Genomic DNA, 17,894 nt, shown 5'->3' with positions numbered 1-17,894 from the left:
TCAGATCACAGAAACAGCTTGGAAATAAGATGGCTTGTCTGACCGGCAGATTAATGAGAATAATTTGGCCCTTGATGCTTTTCAAACAGCATGTGTCTATCCTTGTTCAGATTTGACTCGCAGGTCTACAATTTTCATCCCCTATAATTACCTACGGTGAGTTATGATGACCCATGGTATAATGATCGCTTCATGTAAATCATAATGATGACATACATATAAATAGCCTTCAGTACTCCTCAATGTGTGTGAGTTTATCTTCTGAATCAAGTCGGTAGGTCGATACAGAGTGTTTTGGGAAGAGGAGGTAGAAAGAAAAGGGTTGCATTAAACATAAATCGGAAACCATGAGCTGTGTAGAGCAGTTCTTTGACAGAGACATCTGCAGACTAAACTGTCGGTTCCACTGCTGCAGCTCTACCTGATACACACACACACCCACACACACACACGCACGCACACACGCACGCACACAGCACACAGCACACACACGCACACACAGGCATCAGGGACACAGACAAGCTCAGGCGCGCGCAATCACGGCCGCACGCTCGCATCAGACTGCACACAACAATGCCAGCCCTGATTTCTCTGCTCTCCCTCAGAATTCGACGATTTATCTGGATGTTTGTGGCAAGACAGCTATGAGGGCATCGACAAAGGCTGTTCTTATTCTTTTAGCAAAATGTAGAGAGTTTTATTTTAACTTTTCATCCTGCCTTTAGCATTATCGTTATTTTGTGTATTCCTGCTGTGGGTAAAACCACATCCGAACAAAAATATGAGTTCAGTGCGTCGGTAATAAAATGTATTTAGTCTACGTCGAAAATAACCTAGATTCATGCCTAACTTGGACGAAATTCTGAATATGACTGAAAGTTAACAAATCGTGGATAGCCTATAGTCATGGGGGTACACTTGAATTTGGGGTATATACACTAATAACGTTTAGATTCATCGTTTAACATGAGAGCAGGTGAGCCAGTCTTCGTGTTTGTCTAGTGAGGCGCTGCGCGCATTTCCCGCGGAAAGAACGAAGCGGAGTGTTGGAGAACGGTGGAGAACTGCGAAGTGATCTGTGCTGGGGATTACGCCTCCCAACACCGCAGACAAGCCAGGGGCGCCGATATGGGTGAGTGGGGACCGTCCGATTTCGAAACGATTGTGGCGGGGACCCGTTGGTAGCCTACTGTTCAATTTAATAAATTAATAGTCAAGCACTATCTTTCAATCAAGAGCTGATGATTTGAGTCAGTGAACATTTTTTTCTCACAAGGGTAGAGTGGCTGCAGTCTGTACAGGTAACGGGAGATTGAGGGGTATGAGATGCATATTTTGTCATTATCAAGATTCGAAGCGTAATGGACATAATATGAACCATTATACCACTGTTTAAAAATGCGCATGTCTCCTGCTTTTAATTGGAAGGCTATAAAAGGTGTGGTGCACTTATTTACAGATCCTTGGATGTTGCTAATTGCTTAACGATGTATTTGCACATTTGCATTTGCATAGGCTATGCACTAATGCGTTATGGACAGTTTTTGAGATTTTCTAGTTCTGCCAAAGTGTTGCTCTGCATGAGGATTACACTTTTTGACTAGGTAAATCAGGTAAGAACAAATTCTTAATTTCAATGACGGCCTAGGAACAGTGGGTTAACTGCCTTGTTCAGGGGCAGAACGACATCATTTTAACTTGTCAGCTCTGGGATTCGATTTTGAAACCTTTCGGTTACTAGTTCAATGTTTTTACTACTAGGCTACCTGCTGCCCCATTGTTAATCCTAGTTGTTAAAACGTCTGTTTGGTCTCGTTTGTATTTTTTAAGTGTATATATACATATATATCTTTTTTTTAACCTCTGCCCCCCTTAGTCATCCAGTGTGGACCTAGCTGATCATGCCAGTCTGCAGCACCCTGGTAAAGCCCGTTCTTAGGTTATAAACACTAAGCAGTGAGGCAGGACCCAGCAGGTCAAAGGGGCAATGCAGTCAAAACCGTTATTTTCTTGTATTTTATATGTATTTCCACACTATGAGGTTGGGATAATACTGTGAAATTGTGAAAATGATGATAATGCACATTTAGTGTGAGAGTTGTTTGAAAAGAGCTTCTTTCAGCTTCTTTGTCTGGGTGGCATCACCAGGCAGTATACACGGAGTATATGAAACATTAAGAACACCTGCTCTTTCCATGACAACGACTGACCAGGTGAATCCAGATGGAAGCTACGATCCCTTATTGATATGACCTGTTAAATCTACTTCAATCAGTGCAGATAAAGGGCAGGAGACAGGTTCAAACAGGATTTTAAAGCCTTGAGACAATTGAGACATGGATTGTGTCTGTGTGCCATTCAGAGGGTGAATGGGCAAAACAAAATATTTAAGTGCTTTTGAACAGGGTATGTTAGTATGTTTCAAAAACTGCAACACTGCTGGGTTTTTCACACTCAGCAGTTTCCAGTGTGTATCAAGAATGGTCCACCAGCCAAAGGACATCCAACCAACTTGCCACAACTGTGGGAAGCATTGGAGTCAACATGGGCCAGAATCCCTGTAGAACACTTTCAACACCTTGCAGCGTCCATGTCCTGACGAATGTGTTCCTAATGTTTGGTATATGGTATACTCAGTGTAAGTGAATAGACGAATAACAAAGAGAGTTTTCCCTCCTCTCTGGCAGGTTAGCGTCTTTCGTCATGAATCTTGTTCTGGAGGCAGCTCTGCAGAGTGGTTACTAGCTAGCACAGCCACAAAGTCATACAATCATATTTTAAACCTAACCTTAATCTTAGCCACACTGCTAACCCTAATGCCCAACCCTAACCTTGAGACCAAAAAGCAAATTTTTGTTTTCATGAATTTATACTGACTTTGCAGCTGGCCTCTCCAAGGGGACATCGCCCAGTTCTGCCTCCAGGACAATACTCATGACAATAAATGCCCAAATCAAATCTTATTGGTCACGTACACATGTTTAGCAGATGTTATTGTGGGTGTAGCGAAATGCTTGTGCTTCTAGTTCCGACAGTGCAGCAATATCTAACAATTGCATATACGCAATACACACAAATCTACAGTTAAAGTCGGAAGTTTACATACACCTTAGCCAAATACATTTAAACTCAGTTTTTCACAATTCCTGACATTTAATCCTAGTAGAAATTGCCTGTCTTAGGTCAGTTAGGATCACCACTTTATTTTAAGAATGTGAAATGTCAGAATAATAGTAGAGAGAATTATTTCTTTCAGCTTTTATTTCTTTCATCACATTCCCAGTGGGTCAGAAGTGTACATACACTCAATTAGTATTTGGTAGCATTGCCTTTACATTTTTTAACTTGGGTCAAACATTTCGGGTAGCCTTCCACAAGCTTCCCACAATAAGTTGGGTGAATTTTAGCCCATTCCTCCTGACAGAGCTGGTGTTACTGAGTCAGGTTTGTAGGCCTCCTAGCTCACACACGCTTTTTCAGTTCTGCCCACAAATTTTCTATGGGATTGAGGTCAGGGCTTTGTGATGGCCACTCCAATACCTTGACTTTGTTGTCCTTAAGTCATTTTGCAACAACTGTGGAAGTATGCTTGGGATCATTGTCCATTTGGAAGACCCATTTGCGACCAAGCTTTAACTTCCTGTCTGATGTCTTGAGATGTTGCTTCAATATATCCACATAATTTTCCTACATCATGATGCCATTTATTTTGTGAAGTGCACCATGCCCTCCTGCAGCAAGGCACCCCGACATAATGATGGTCATTATGGCCAAACAGTACAATCTTTGTCCCCATGTGCAGTTGCAAACCATAGTCTGGCTTTTTTATGGCGGTTTTGGAGCAGTTGCCTCTTCCTTGCTGAGCGGCCTTTCAGGTAGTTTCGATATAGGACTTGTTTTACCGTGGATATAGATACTTTTGTACCTGTTTCCTCCAGCATCTTCACAAGGTCCTTTGCTGTTGTTCTGGGATTGATTTGCACTTTTCGCACCAAAGTACGTTCATCTTTGGGAGACAGAACACATCTCCTTCCTGAGCGGTATGACGGCTGTGTGGTCCCATGGTGTTTATACTTGCGTACTATAGTTTGTACAGATGAACTTGGTACCTTCAGGCATTTGGAAATTGCTCCCAAGGATGAACCGGACCTGTGGAGGTCTACAATTTTTTTTCTGAGGTCTTGGCTGATTTCTTTAGATTTTCCCATGATATCAAGCAACGAGGCACTGAGTTTGAAGGTAGGCCTTGAAGTAGTTTGTTAACAAGAAATGTATGGAGTGGTTGAAAAACGAGTTTTAATGACTCCAACCTAAGTGTATGTAAACTTTCGACTTCAACTGTAAGTAAAGGAATGGAATTCAGAATATATAAATACACGGACGAGCAACGTCAGAGCGGCATAGACTAAGATACAATAGAATAGTATAGAATACAGTACATACATATGAGATGAGTGCGATATATGCAAAATATGTAAACATGATTGAAGTTTGATTATTACAGTGACTTGTGTTCCATTTATTAAAGTGGCCAATCATTTCAAGTCTGTGTATATAGGCAACCTGCTCCTCTCTGCCAATACTATCTAGGTTTGAGGTTACACATCCTTCCCATTAGGCTCCTCCAATTAAGCCACTCTCTGACTACTCCCAGACACCAGACAGTCCTAGCAAAATTCTTCCTTGAGAAATAATAATTTTCTAAGAAGCTATTGAGATAAAAGAAAACGGCTGCATTGAACCTTTAAACCCAATTACTGCTTCGGCTATCGACTCCTTTAATCAGTGGCTAGAGATAACTCCGTGAGGAATCTATCAGCTGCTGCCGGCCACATCACTGCACATTAAGTTCACTCTAACTCCTCAGTATGGATAGCAGGGGAGAGAGAGTCTGACTGGGGCTTTAGGCATACATTTCTACCTACCAATGCCATGGATAGCTTCTCTGATGGGATATGTTATTCCTACTGATACCTGTGCATCAAAATGTAAGTTCCAGTGATCTGACAGGCTCCACATTAAGGGTGGAAAGAGCTGTCCCATCTGTCACAAATGTCAAGTGCTGGTAAGGTTGCATGACTGAAGGAAGGGGGGAGTATTTTGATATGACCTGATTTTGGCTGTTGAAGACTGATCTTTGCACACCTGGCAGCACTGTAGTCTAGTGGAAGTCCTAGAAATGAGGAATTCATGTGCTTTAATAATGGTGACATTTGACTCGCCTCGTGTGTCATAGCTTCATGTGTCAGAGGAAAGATGGACTGAAATCCAACCAACTAATTGGATCTCATTAGTAGCACTGGGAAACTTTCATAAATATACTTGCTTCGCTTTGTATGAATTCTGAATGCTTCATACATATAGGAACCTGCATCACAATGAGACAAATCAATACACACATGAAAAACAGCCGTTTTTATTGAACCTTCATTTAACCAGAAAGTCCCTTGAGATGAATCATCTTTTTCAATTGAGACCTGTATATCAAGCCCTTTTTACCTTTAACTGGGATGGAGCAAATGAAAACAGTTTTACTACCTTCTCCTTAAAATCCCATCCCTACCCAATGAATGTACAGATCCATTGACGCATGTCTCAAGGGCCTCTTAAGAGTTGGTGTGTTGGGAAATGTAAGACCAATCAGCATTTCATTGGTGGGTCTTACCTACAAGTGACTGTTGAAAACCATGACAGATCGGTGGGAGAGATCATTGGGGCCATAAGAAGACACGGTCTAATCGCCAGCTGTCTGATGTAGAATGGTTCCTCTATGGCTCTATCTGTCTGCTGCCATGCTCAGTTACTTGTTCCTGGCTCATTGTGCTTGTTAAACAAAGTGTAGTGTGGATCCGTGCTTAATCCCCTCCGCCTTGCATGTGTACTAAAACACGACATGCAGTAACTGCTCTCAGCTTCATTGAGACCTGGGATCACATATGGCCTTAATGTAGCCTCCTACTTCATCTCCTACTGGATAAAGATACTTACAGATATTTTCTTTTATGGACATTTTTAAACACACTTTGTGGTCGGGATTTCAAAGAAACAATGGAGAGGTCTATTTTTGATTTAGTTGCAATGTATTCTTTAATTATTTATTCTAAAGCGTTGTTGTATGAACTTAAAGCAAACAGGTATAACACATGTGGCTATTATACTGTGGTTATAATGCATTGTAAAACTTGTCAAGCATGTATGACTCCCTCATAGATGCTTATAACAAGTTATAGGCTTCATACCTGTCTGCTTTAAAAAACAAGTTGTTGGTTCAGCTGCAGGGCTGCTCATTGATAATGGGTAATGAAACCCTATAATTATATATCATCTTTTCATTCTTGTGATTATATTAGCTAATCAGCACTTAATGCTCATAATTGTGCAGTTTAATCTTGGCATTAACTTTTAACCCTTGAGTTGTTTTCTACTCAGTATGGAATTCTGGAAAATTCCGCTTTGCATAATTTAGAGTATCACATGGAAAAATTGACCCACTAATAAGCACAGTTATGGCACAGGAACATAAAAAGTTAAATGCAAGCTAGTTCCCCCCAAAGGCTGTCAAAGAGAGTGCATAAGGCAGGTCTTGCTCTTCTCTTGAGCCTTCCCCGATATGTTTTTTCTGAAATAATTTATTATGCTGTGCAAATCCCTTCCCCAGCCTCCCACTCTGATTCCAGGGATGTGTGTGGGTTGGCCTCTCTCTCAGTTCCGCTTCGGGAGGTCAGAGATGTTAGAAATCTGCCTCATTCCAGCCACACAGAATTGGGTGGCAGGTAGCCTAGTGGTTAGAGCGTTGGATTAGTAACCGCAAGGTTGCAAGATCGAATCCCTGAGCTGACAAGGTAAAAATCTGTTTTTCTGCTCCTGAACAAGGCAGTTAACCCACTGTTCCCAGGCAGTCATTGAAAATAAGAATTTGTTCTTAACTAACTTGCCTAGTTAAATAAAGGTAATAAAAATAGTAATCATTGAGGTTAAGGATGTTGGTTCTCTTTTCATTTAAGGCTATAATTTATGCACTGTAATCCAGGCTGAATTTCTCTCACAATTACTCTCTCTGATTAACCAGCTCCTATACCATACATCTAAAGCTGTTGCTGTGCTATACACTCTTAGAAAAAAAGGTGCTACACTATCTAGAACCTTAAATGGTTCTTTGGCTGTCCCCATAGGATAACTCTTTGAATAACCTTTTTGGGTTCCATGAAGAACATTTTCCACAGAGGGTTCTACATGGAATCCAAAAGGGTTCTACCTGGAACCAAAAAGGGTTCTCCTTTTGGAAGGAGAACCCTTTTGGAGAACCTTTTTTCGAGGAATGTAGCTTTAGCTCCTCTACCTCTGCCTCCACTACCTCTGCCTCCACAACCTCTGCCTTTGCTGCTACACTTCTGTAAGCTCTACCTATAAAACATGTTTTTATCATAAATCAGTCGATTTTATACTGCTTCCTTCTTCTACTGTGAACTGGAATTACAGCTCTCTCCAATTTCTAAATTAATGGGTGTAAAATAATGGGTTTAAAGTGTGTAAGGGGTACTTCATTTCAATATTGCAATTTAAGTGTGACCAATTAATCTGTGTTGCATGATGGCAGTCCTGCGTTGGTAATATGTCCCAGACTTATGTGGCTTGAAAGTCTTTTTCATTCTATGTGTCTTAAATCTGAGTGAATACACTCAGTATTGCAGTATATTACATAGAGTGCTGCTAAGCCAGACCGTGGCTCAGCATTAGTGTTATCGTGAAACCCGAATGTTGACTTCGATACAGATACTAGGTTTAGTACCACGATATTCAATGCCGAAACAATATCACACCAAAAATAAAGAAAACGTATTAGCTAGTCACAGGATAACCACTGGCTTTATTTTTTAAACATTGCACAATATGTTGATAACTGGTAGAACCACTAAAATAACCGATAGAATATCTTCTACATTCAATTTCTTAAAAAAATAAAATGCCATATTAAATAACAGAACAATATTTCTGGGACTCAGAGCATACAAATTATTTTTATTTATTTTTTACATCTAAACTGTTTAAAAATGTAATTTGATACATAGCAGGGTTCATTTGGTAATCTATGGCCATAATTTTGGTATATTGTATTAGACCTAAGATTCATTATTCATTACAGATAAATTATTTAATGTATTAAATTAAGAGTTTAGTTCCAAAACAACATAAACAAAACACTTTGAAGCTAATTTCTGAAGCTTCGATATTGCAATAGTCTACAATGGATTTTTACACAGGATACTACAATTCTTTTCAGTGCTTTTCAACTCCCAGGGTGCAATGCCTTCACAGGGCTGCTGGCCGGGTACTGTTAGAAAGCCCAAAGAAACGCAAAGTAGACTAAATACAGTATATTGTTGTCATAGAGAGCATTTCACATGACTTTTTTTGTTGTAATCATATTATAATGCTCACATGAATGTCATGCAGAATTTATGTTCATGTTAGTAGCTAGCTTTCCATCTAATTGGCGACAGATTTTCATGCAAATGTTCTAAAATCCGCATAAAAACAATTTTTTTCCCAGCAGAGATGTGTTTCCATTAGGGTTGCAAAGGGTCGGAAATTTTCTTGGAAAATACGGGGAATTTTCCATGGGAAGTTAAGCCCGGAAATTTGGGGAATTTTGCTTAAATTCATCAAAAAGTTAGCCTATAACAGTGAACCTTATTTTTGTGGGATACACATACGGCAATTCTGGGTCTTGTTGCATATTATGGTTAAACTATCCCCAAATCAATGGAATTGCAACCCTCTGCATGCACAGTGCATTCTTTCATCGCATGTACAGCTGATTCTCAAGACCTTGCACACTAATGAGATGCTATTGAGCCCACACTGCTACACTGTCTGAGCCAAGGACTACATGCGTTCTGGTAAGTTTTGCTTACAATACTGGGTGTGGTGAATATATTTTATATGACATACATGATTACATGAACTAGTAAATGGTAACCTACAGCAAAGTGTGTTCAAATCATGGCTTGTAAAACAATTTCTGCTAGTTACTCTTTGCTACCATGTGGGTTTTAGATTGCTTGAGCCTGCTAACTGAACAGTGTTAATTCACCTGTTTCCAGTTGTTTAATCTAACTGCTTAACTATTTATCTGTACATGGAATTGTATTCGGTTTTTTATTACTCCTTTTTAAAATCTATATAGGAAAATGCCACGCGCACTATCTGATGTGTGAAGACATTTCACTGCAGCTAATGTAGAAGGAACAGCTGTGTACATTTGCAAATACTGTGCCAAATCATATGTGGAGAATGCAACAAGAATGCAGAATCATCTGGCCAAGTGCATAAAACAATGGATACACTCTACAAGAGAGCCAAGGAAATGGTTTGGTATGTGAAGGGTCATCAAGTTATAGCAGCAATCTACCTCACCAAGCAAAGTGAGAAGAATAAGAGCACCACATTGAAGCTGCCCAGCAACACCCGTTGGGTGTTTGAAAGTCTCCTGAAGAGGAAGGAGTCTCCAAGAAATGATCATGTAACAGTCTGCCGATATGGACAGCCACATCAAGAGGAACCTCCTGGATGGTGTATTTTGGGAGAGAGTGGTAAGCAGCCTGAAACTTCTGAAACCCATAGCAGTAGCCATTGTACGGATTGAGGGAGACAATGCCATCCTGTCTAATGTTCAGACTCTGCTTGCAGATGAAAGAGAAGAAATCTGTACTGCCCTGCCCACTTCACTGTTGCTCCAAGCAGAGGAAACTGCAGATCTGAAATATCAAAAAGAGTGAAGACTTCTGCCTGAAGCCCATACACACCGCAGCGTACATGTTGGACCCCAAGTATGCTGGCAAGAGCATCCTGTCTGGTGCAGAGATCAACACGGCCTATGGTGTCAGACACAAAAAGACCCCCCCCCCCTTCTCACACCCAGGTAGCGACACGCATCTCTGCATGCTTGGCAGATATCTCAGTTTGGATGTCGGCCCATCACCTCAAGCTCAGCCTTGACAAAACGCAGGTGCTGCTCTTCCTCCCGGGAAAAAAGGCCTGCCCACTTCAAGACCTCTCCATCACGATTGTGATCACCATCACGACGTTCATGCTCTACAACATCCGTAGAGTACGACCTTTCCTCACACTGGAAGCGGCGCAGGTCCTAATCCAGGCACTTGTCAATTCCCGTCTAGCCTACTGCAAATCTCTGTTGGCTGGCTCCCCACTTGGAGCGGCAAGGGGAACTGCACGTCTTTAACTTCAGGCTATGCTCAAACCCCATATCCCTACCTGAGCACTCCGTTCTCTCACCTCTGGTCTCTTGGCCCGCCCACCCCTAGAGGAGGGCAGCTACCGCTCAGCCCAGCTCTTCTCTGTCCTGGCACCCCAGTGGTGGAACAAGATACCCCCTAAAGTGAGTATAGTGGAGTCCCTGTCCATCTTTCTAAAATAACTGACACCCTATCTCTTTGAAGAGTATCTTAAATAATAAAGAGGTACCCCCCCAAAAAGGTACTTCTTTAATCCCACTTACACTGAATTGCTGATAAATATTTGTTGAGGGAAAATGTACTTGATACAATTGTGATGTGTTGTTGTCTCACCTAGTTATCTTAAGATGATTGCACTAATTGTAATTGTCATACGAACCAATTATCTGTCGGCGTTGACAATTTTTTTAATTTAGAAGAATAACGTTACAGTGCAAATGTCATTCTTTGCACTGCTTTGTAACACCTCTTTCTTAGTTGTTTTGGTGGGCTGGCCCTCATCATCATTACGTAGTTCACTTCTGGAGACACTTTTGTAAACAAGATGCGTGCGAGAGATAATGTTTTTGTTAGAAGTCATGCTGTCAACATTTTCTCCCTTTCTCGCTTGCTCTTCAAAAGTTGCTCTTGCTGTGTCAACTTCATGTACATGTAGCCTGGCTAGCTTACTACTGATCCCACCCCTGAAAAGATTCAGACAAATGACTAGACAGACTCGATCCACTCAATCCGTATCTGACATGAGACACATTTGACAGAAGTACCGAAAGTAACAACAATTCTAGTACCGAACCGTTTTTCATGTTCTGGCATCAATAAAATATCGTGCAGCACTAACACATACTTTAAGCTGTCTGCTCTTGTGTCACAAGGAGATACTAACAATGGTCAGAGAATGATTCTAGACTAGGGATTCTCTTGCGTCCATCACTTTCCTTATCCACTCACTAACCTTAACACCAGAGACCTTGAGTTAGCCTGGGGTAATGTACTATACAGGAAGTGTTTCATCTTGCCGTTTTTAATAGTCCTCCATTTTGTTCTTCTTTTAACCCCTGGTAACTACCCACTATAGAGGATAGGATGTTTATATGTATGCAACAGCTCAGGGTAGAATACCAGAGATGTTCTACTTAAGCAATACGGCCCGAGGTGGTATGTTCTATGGCCAATATACCACAGCAAGGGCTGTTCTTAATCACGATGCAACGCAGAGTGCTTGGATATAGCCCTTAGCAGTGGTATATTGGCCATATGCCACAAACCACTGAGGTTCCGTATTCGTATGTTTTGTCGTACCCATGGTATACAGTCTGATATACCATAGCTGTCAGTTAATTAGCATTCAGGTCTCAAACCACCCAGTTGTTTATGTTTGATATAACACTGCTTTCAGCCAATCAGCATCCAGGACCAAAATGACCTGGTTCATAATCACCAGTGGTGGAAAAAGTACCCAATTGTCATACTTGAGTAAAGATACCTTAGTAGAAAATGACTCAAGTAAAAGTGAAAGTCACCCAGTAAAATACCACTTGAGTAAAAGTCTAAAAGTATTTGGTTTTAAATATACGTAAGTATCAAAAGTAAAAGTATACATCATTTTCATTTCCTTATATTAAGCAAACCAGACGGCACCATTTTTTATTTATTATTTATTTATACATAGCCAGGGGCACGCCCGATCACTCAGACTTAATTTACAAACAAAGCATCTGTTTAGTGAGTCCGCCAGATCAGACGCTAAGCATTCAAAATGTAACGACTACTTTTGAGTGTCAGGGAAAATGTATAGAGTAAAATGTACAGAAATTTCTTTAGGAATGTAGTGAAGTAAAAGAACAATTTTCAAAAATATAAATAGTAAAGTACAGTTCAGATACCGCAAACAACGACAACATATTTGTACTTATTCAATCAAATTAATTTGTAAAGCCCTTCTTACATCAGCTGATGTCACAAAGTGCTGTACAGAGACCCGGCCTAAAACCCCAAACAGCAAGCGATGAAGTGTAGAAGCACGTACGTACATCACACCACTGATAATCACTGACATTGAAGTTTGTTACGGAGCTCTTAACATACAACTTGAGTATCTTATTCTTCATTTCAAAGACACATTAGAAATAATCCATTTTGAGCCATGTTATTTTAAGACCACATTTTATTTCCCCTTTGCCAGTAGTTCAACGTCCATATTGATTTATACTTATACAGGAAATCTATTACCGAGTGTGATTGTATAAGTTGTATTTTTAGACATCCTATACCGTATCTGACCCATGCTATATGCTGAGGGATTATGCTATATGCTGAGTGTTTAGGCTATATGCTGAGGGATTATGCTATGTGCTGAGGGTTTAGGCTATATGCTGAGGGTTTAGGCTATATGCTGAGGGTTTAGGCTATATGCTGAGGGATTATGCTATATGCTGAGGGTTTAGGCTATATGCTGAGGGTTATGCTATATGCTGAGGGTTTAGGCTATATGCTGAGGGTTTAGGCTATATGCTGAGGGATTATGCTATGTGCTGAGGGTTTAGGCTATATGCTGAGGGCTATGTGCTGAGGGTTTAGGCTATATGCTGAGGGTTTGCTATGTGCTGAGGGTTTATATATGCTGAGGGATTATGCTATGTGCTGAGGGTTTAGGCTATATGCTGAGGGTTATGCTATATGCTGAGGGTTTAGGCTATATGCTGAGGGTTTAGGCTATATGCTGAGGGATTATGCTATATGCTGAGGGTTTAGGCTATATACTGAGGGTTTAGGCTATATGCTGAGGGTTTAGGCTATATGCTGAGGGCTTAGGCTATATGCTGAGGGTTTAGGCTATATGCTGAAGGCTTAGGCTATATGCTGAGGGTTTAGGCTATATGCTGAGGGCTTAGGCTATATGCTGAGGGTTTAGGCTATATGCTGAGGGTTTAGTCTATATGCTGAGGGTTTAGGCTATATGCTGAGGGCTTAGGCTATATGCAATATGTTTTGGTTCTCTGAAGTGCTCCACTGTGCAGCTCGCACGGTGCTGGCCGCTCTATTAACATGGGCACTCTGGGTAATAGCCTTCTTGTCAGCGCACCACAAGAGCACGGTGCATTCAAATGAAATATCAACTTGTCGCCCCGCCAAGGAAGATGACAGCTGACTCTGCCGTGGCCGCCAGAATCCAACTCAGTCTTATGAAAGAGCCAACCTCTGTTTTAGATGATTTTAAATAAGTTGCTTTTAAATGAACTGACCTTGGAGGAGCTCGATGCCATCAATGTACAGTATTTTAGCAACAGGGAAAAGCTGGAGGAATTTGGATACCTTTTCATTTGCGGCGCAACCCTGATGTGGTTGCTATGCTTACACCAGAACCTCATGCCTTCGACTATGGAAAGAAGGTTCTGTGGAATGTACTAACATTCTGCAACGGCCTTGAAGTAGAATGTTGCGGTTGAAAATGGCATTAGAATAAGTTGAGCTGCCAGTGTTCATCCTTTTATGAGATGTTCCTTTCACTGATGATTGTGGCAGAAGTAGAGCACTGGGAGGCACAAGCTCAATGTGTTCATCCCAAAATCAGATGGAAAAGTAGCCGTAGTCTCTAAGTGTAGCATTATATCATTGGATAGAGAGGGTGCCAGATAAAAACCTGGCTCAGACTATTTTATGTCATGGTTATGTTAGCTAGGCATCGTGATGACTATAAAATAAGTGTGTGTGTGTGCGCTCTCTGTGTGTGTGTGCATGTCTCTGTGTCTGTAAGTCATTGTAGTCCTTTTTCATTGCACCTCTCATGTTCTTTCTTAATTCCCCTCGGTATGCCTACAGAGGCAGGCAGGGGCATAACAATTTGTTTTACTCTATTTATCTAATAGGCTTGTTGATTAATCTCTGTCAGGCAAGTGGTTTCTAGAGAGCATTAGCCCCACCTTGGGAAGGTGGACTCCTGGCAGGCCCTATATTATGTCAGATCCATGTGATAAGGGACGGCTGAACAGGATGTCACATTTAATGACCAGTAATGACCTGATGATCAATCTGAGACGCGTGGCCACGTCTCTCTGCCTGGCGCTCTTTAAAAGCCCTAGAGGGAGCCCGGTAAAGACACTTCCAGTGCGTTTTACGCTCCACGTCCGTTCAGAGATGTTGTGCCGACATGTGCTAATTAGCGTAGCCGTCATGCGGAGATGTCAATGAGCCCAAAGCATGGGGAAAAATGGTCCTGCCCCAGATTACATGTTACATCTGGGGAATGTTCCCGGATGTCCAGGTGTGTCTATTGATTTCCTCCCTATGGAGCGGCACGTGTGCTCATGCATGCCACCAAATGGTGTGTAAGTGATCTAATAGAAGAGGGACAGGCTCACGGAGGGACATGCTAACCGTACCAATGGAATTACCATTTAGTTGAAAGTGATGAGTCTGTAAATTGCAGTGGATGCTTGGCCAGCTCTGTTGGTGTACTCTTAATGAAGGTGAGGGCGCTGGCATACTGTATTGGTTTAATGACCTCAGGGCTTCATTTACACAGCAGCTTGAATCATAATTTCCAATACACAGTTTGAATCATCATTTCATAAACTGCAAGGAGTGTTGGAGGCTGCATGATTTTCTCTCACAGAGGAGTTTTTCCTCCAACTATGAGCCAGAGAATCATGGGAAAAGAGATTATAGGAGGAAATTGCCTCTCCTGTAATGGATTTAATTTTGATACCTCAGAATATCAGGATTATTCGGGGCTGCAATGGGTGACTGATCAAATGCAGCCTCAAATTGGATACTGATCATTTTGTGACCATACTTGTTAGTCAGAGTTTAAACAAGTCTACATGGGTGAAAGGCAACTGAAAGCCAGAACCAAAGGACTGTGAGATGAAGGATAAAACAAGGCATCAGCGCATTTATTCATCCAAGACCAAGCAAGAACTCTGATCAGAGTGGTAAACATGCTACTAACAGGCTTCTGTTTCTTCATGTCTAGTGCATGTCCAGTTCTGTTACTAACACCACTGGACACAAAAAAAACAGAAATAACTTAATAGACACTAAATCCAATGTACGGCAATAGTCTGGCCTCTCAAACCACCAAGGTCAGAACATGATGAAATACTGAGGGAGCACAGAATGTAAATGCAATTCAAAGCCCAGACACGTACTGCATTTAAAAAAACATGAAATCATGAAAACAATACATCTTTTCATCAGTGAGCTGTGGTTTTACCATATAGGTTGGGACATTTCAAATGAGAGATTGATATTCCATTGGTAAAAGAAAAACCTGCACTTACTGGAAATAGTCTTTTTAAGTTAAATTTTCTTAAAAAGCTGCAAAAGAAAATATTTTATCTCATGATTTTTAAAAACTTACTATGACTGTGATATGTGGTTGTCTCACCTAGCTACCTTAAAATGAATGCACCAACTGTAAGTTGCTTTGCGTAAGTGTGTCTGCTAAAATGACTTAGAACATAAATGTACATTTTACATTTAAGTTTCAATATTCAATAGTTTCATTGTGCACAAGTCCTTGAGGGCATGATATCTAGCATTCATCAGTGGCATGGTGTGGTAAATAGGACAGTCAATAGATAATAGTTGCACCTTTATGTCCTCACGGATATCGAGTGAGGAACACTGCTCTAGAAAATTGGCTGCTCTGATCAGGGGCCACATTAGACTTGTCATACCTTCATACTGACATTTTGCCATCTCAGGATACTTGGTAATACCGGCACTGAACACAAGGGGTGCTATTTTCAATCCCCACTGTGCCACTGTAATCCGAAGATTAGCAACACTAACAAGTACATGTACAATTCTATAGCGAATGCTAGCTAAATGCTAAAGAGTGCATTGCAATCATTTTATACAGTCTCTGACAAACTCTTTGCAGGACAGACATCCCAGCTCCTAAAGTTATACAAATAACTAAAAAATACTACTCAGAGTTTGCTGCACACAAAAAAATATTCAATAGCAAGGGAGGGGATTCCCTGCTGTTACCAAGAGAAGCTTGATTTTGCAAGAAGCTAACCACTTAGCTAGACAACTAGCTACAAAATAAGCAAACCAAATGCACAACTGCAGAGCATTTAGCACATTTTAGACAGTTAATAGTTAGACAACTTAATAGTTATACGATTCCATACTGTAGGTAGATCACCTGGCGTGTGCTGCAGTGACTGACTCACAAGGATCTGGTCTCTTGTCCTTGTGTGCTTGTAAAACTACCGGTAGGGTTCAAATTGAAAAAATAATGTGATAGGTGAAATGAAGAACGCAATCTGCTTTATCTCCTAACGTATTGCACAAGTTGACTAGGTATTTACATTACAAGTAGCTACAAATATTCAAATACATTTTTAAAGCTTCAAATAAATAGTTTAAATGGTATTGAAGGTATTGAAAAACCATCCCATTGCTATTTCCAAATACCCCGGTATACTGTATATACAGCGGTATACCGCCCAAGCCTAGGCACCATGTCAATGTACTGTACAGAGCATCTGATCTCACACGCAGCCACCATCCGTAGACTACAGACCTCCTTGATAACTGAAGCAGCAATTCAGCTGAAGGGGCCACTTCACGGACACACATCAGTGCTCAAGGGAATCCAATGACATGTCTGAGGCTATAATCCTTAATTGAATCACAAAGCGGGCATCCCGCCTCTGTTTTGGTATAAATCTGAGGGATGGGCCTAGAGAAATGTAACAACATTCAAATTCATAGACAGAGCTATGGATGAAAGAACTGTAATATCACAAGATGGTGCTGATAGACATGTTCACCCTGTTTCTAGCTCCTAGACAACTTTGCAGTATTTGTTTTGTGTGTGTTTTTTCTTACATTGTTTGCTCAGAACGTTACTTGTATTATTACCTACAGTTGAAAATAACTTTTGGATATTAGATCGGTGGTCACTCACCAGAAATTCGACTTCCCTGAACTGGATCCTTTGTTTGAACTTCCCGAAGCAACTCTATTCATCCCGGGGACTGCAACGAAACGCTGACGCCGGAAAAGAGGAAGAAGAAGTAGGACCCTAGTCAGACTCAAGTGGCGTGCATATCGTCCACCACTTCTAAGTATATTACTTGCTAACGTTCAGTCCCTGGACACTAAAGTAGACGATCTCAGGGTGAAGATCCCCTTACAGAGAGACAGACGACAGGGACTGTAACATACTCTGTTTTGCGGAATCATGGGTCTCTCCGGATATATTATCCCCGGGACAGGAAGAACAAACATTCTGGGAAAAAAGAAAGGCAAAGGGGTTTGTTTCATTATTAACAACTCATGGTGTGATTGTGGTAACGTACAGGAATTCAAGTCCTTTTGCTCTCCGGATTTGGAATTTCCCACCATCAAATGCCGACCACATTACCTCCCAAGATAATTTCTTTGGTCATTGTCACTGCCGTGTATATTCCTCCCCAAGACAACACCACAATGGCTCTAAAGGAACTACACTGGACTATGTGCAAACTGGAAACCATGTATCCTGAGTCAATATTTATTGTAACCTGGGACATTAATAAATAAAATCTGAGGAAAAAGCTTCCGAAATTCTATCAAGACACCTCCTGTCCTACACGCGCATCATGGACTGAATCATTGCTACTCTCCCTTCAGGGATGGCTA

The 17,894-nt window shown here is 41.1% G+C and overlaps 1 protein-coding gene across 1 annotated transcript in view; it reads left to right on the top strand.

Annotated features, from left to right (window-relative positions):
* Window positions 1-552: 552 nt before the first annotated feature.
* Window positions 553-17,894, top strand: part of LOC112231055 (leucine-rich repeat transmembrane neuronal protein 4-like) — a 63,918-nt gene continuing 46,576 nt past the window's right edge. The window contains exon 1 of the mRNA XM_024397585.2: window positions 553-1,132. Within this exon, the coding sequence (XP_024253353.1) occupies window positions 1,129-1,132 (4 nt within the window). The 5' untranslated portion in view covers window positions 553-1,128. The remainder of the gene's footprint in view (window positions 1,133-17,894) is intronic.

Source organism: Oncorhynchus tshawytscha, linkage group LG33 (assembly GCF_018296145.1).
Source record: "Oncorhynchus tshawytscha isolate Ot180627B linkage group LG33, Otsh_v2.0, whole genome shotgun sequence".
Taxonomy (NCBI): Eukaryota; Metazoa; Chordata; class Actinopteri; order Salmoniformes; family Salmonidae; genus Oncorhynchus; species Oncorhynchus tshawytscha.
Note: the sequence above shows the minus strand (reverse complement) of the source record. Positions and strands in the feature narration are given on the sequence as shown.